The 1,460-nt window shown below is 49.4% G+C and overlaps 1 protein-coding gene across 1 annotated transcript; it reads right to left on the bottom strand.

Moving 5' to 3' along the window:
• Positions 1–218: 218 nt before the first annotated feature.
• LOC311198547 (olfactory receptor 14A16-like) lies at positions 219–1,142 on the bottom strand (the record flags this gene model as incomplete). Its single annotated transcript, XM_084272521.1, has 1 exon — positions 219–1,142. One exon carries the CDS (start codon positions 1,140–1,142, stop codon positions 219–221), a length of 924 nt encoding a protein of 307 aa, XP_084128647.1.
• Between the last annotated feature and the right edge of the window lie 318 nt (positions 1,143–1,460).

Raw genomic sequence — 1,460 nt, 5'->3', positions numbered from 1 at the left:
AAAGTAAACATGATGCCAAAGGAGCACAGCTCGTCGTTACACACTGTCTGGGTAAAAAAAGACAGCTAGATACGGTATTAGACATGAGATGAACATGAAACATCTTCTCACAGCTTAGACAACATAAGAGGAAAAAAACCCCTACTAAATACAGACTGGTCCTAATGTGAGTCACATGGCCAGTGATATGCAGAAGAAAATGATCAGTTTTTTGCTGCTTAGAAACATCCAGTCATCAGTTTCCACACAGAATCCTTGAGCTCCTGGTTCCTCATGCTGTAGATGAGGGGGTTCACTGCTGGTGGAAACACCGAGTACAGGAATGCCACTACGATGTCCAAAAATAGGGAGGAGATGGAGGGGGGCTTCAGGTAGGCAAAGAAAACAGTGCTGACAAAAAGAGAGACCACGGCCAGGTGAGGGAGGCAGGTGGAAAAGGCTTTGTGCTGTCCTTGCTCTGAGGGGATCCTCAGCACAGCCCTGAAGATCTGCACATAGGACACCACAATGAACACAAAACAACCAAAAGCAAAACAGACACTGACCACAGTGACCCCAATTTCCCTGAGGTAGGCATCTGAGCAGGAGAGCTTGAGGATCTGGGGGATTTCACAGAAGAACTGGTCAACAGCATTGCCATGGCAGAGGGGCAGTGAAAATGTGTTGGCTGTGTGCAGCACAGCATGGAGAAACCCAGTGGCCCAGGCAGCTGCTGCCATGTGGACACAAGCTCTGCTGCCCAGGAGGGTCCCATAGTGCAGGGGGTGGCAGATGGCAGCGTAGCGGTCATAGGCCATGACAGTGAGAAGAAAGTCCACTGTGGAGATCAAAAATACAAAGAAAAAGACTTGAGCCACACATCCTGTGTAGGAAATGGCCCTGGTGTCCCACAAGGAATTGTCCATGGATTTGGGAACAGTGGTGGAGATGTAGGCAAGGTCAGTAAGAGAGAGGTTGAGGAGGAAGAAGTACATGGGGGTGTGGAGGTGGTGGTCACAGGCTATGGTGATGATGATGAGGTCATTGCCCAGGAGAGCAGCCAGGTAGATGCCCAGGAAGAGCCAGAAGTGCAAGAGCTGCAGCTCCTTTGTGTCTGCAAAGGGCAGGAGGAGGAAATGGCTGGTAGAGCTGCTGTTGGACATCTGCTTTCTGTGAACATGGAGACCTGTCCAAGGAAGTAAGAATTTAAGGAACTCTTTTTTGAGGAAACATCTTCCAATTCACATTGACTCTCTGTATTCAAGAAGATTTTGTCAGGTCCCTTTTGGGAGGTCTGCTTTGTGCTGGCTTGAGCATGCCACTGCTGGGAGGAGGGTCAGCTGTGGTTCTCGAGAACTCAGTCCTGCCTGGCAGCAGTCAGTAAATGGAAGGACGGTGTGATCTCAGGCTAAATCCCCTGTGGATAGGAATGAGCTTTTCAGCACTGTCACTCCAATTATACCAAACAGCAGAGTAGAGCT

Source organism: Gallinula chloropus, assembly GCF_964237585.1.
Source record: "Gallinula chloropus genome assembly, chromosome: 18".
Lineage (NCBI taxonomy): Eukaryota > Metazoa > Chordata > Aves > Gruiformes > Rallidae > Gallinula > Gallinula chloropus.
This window is presented reverse-complemented; position numbering and strand designations above follow the sequence as displayed.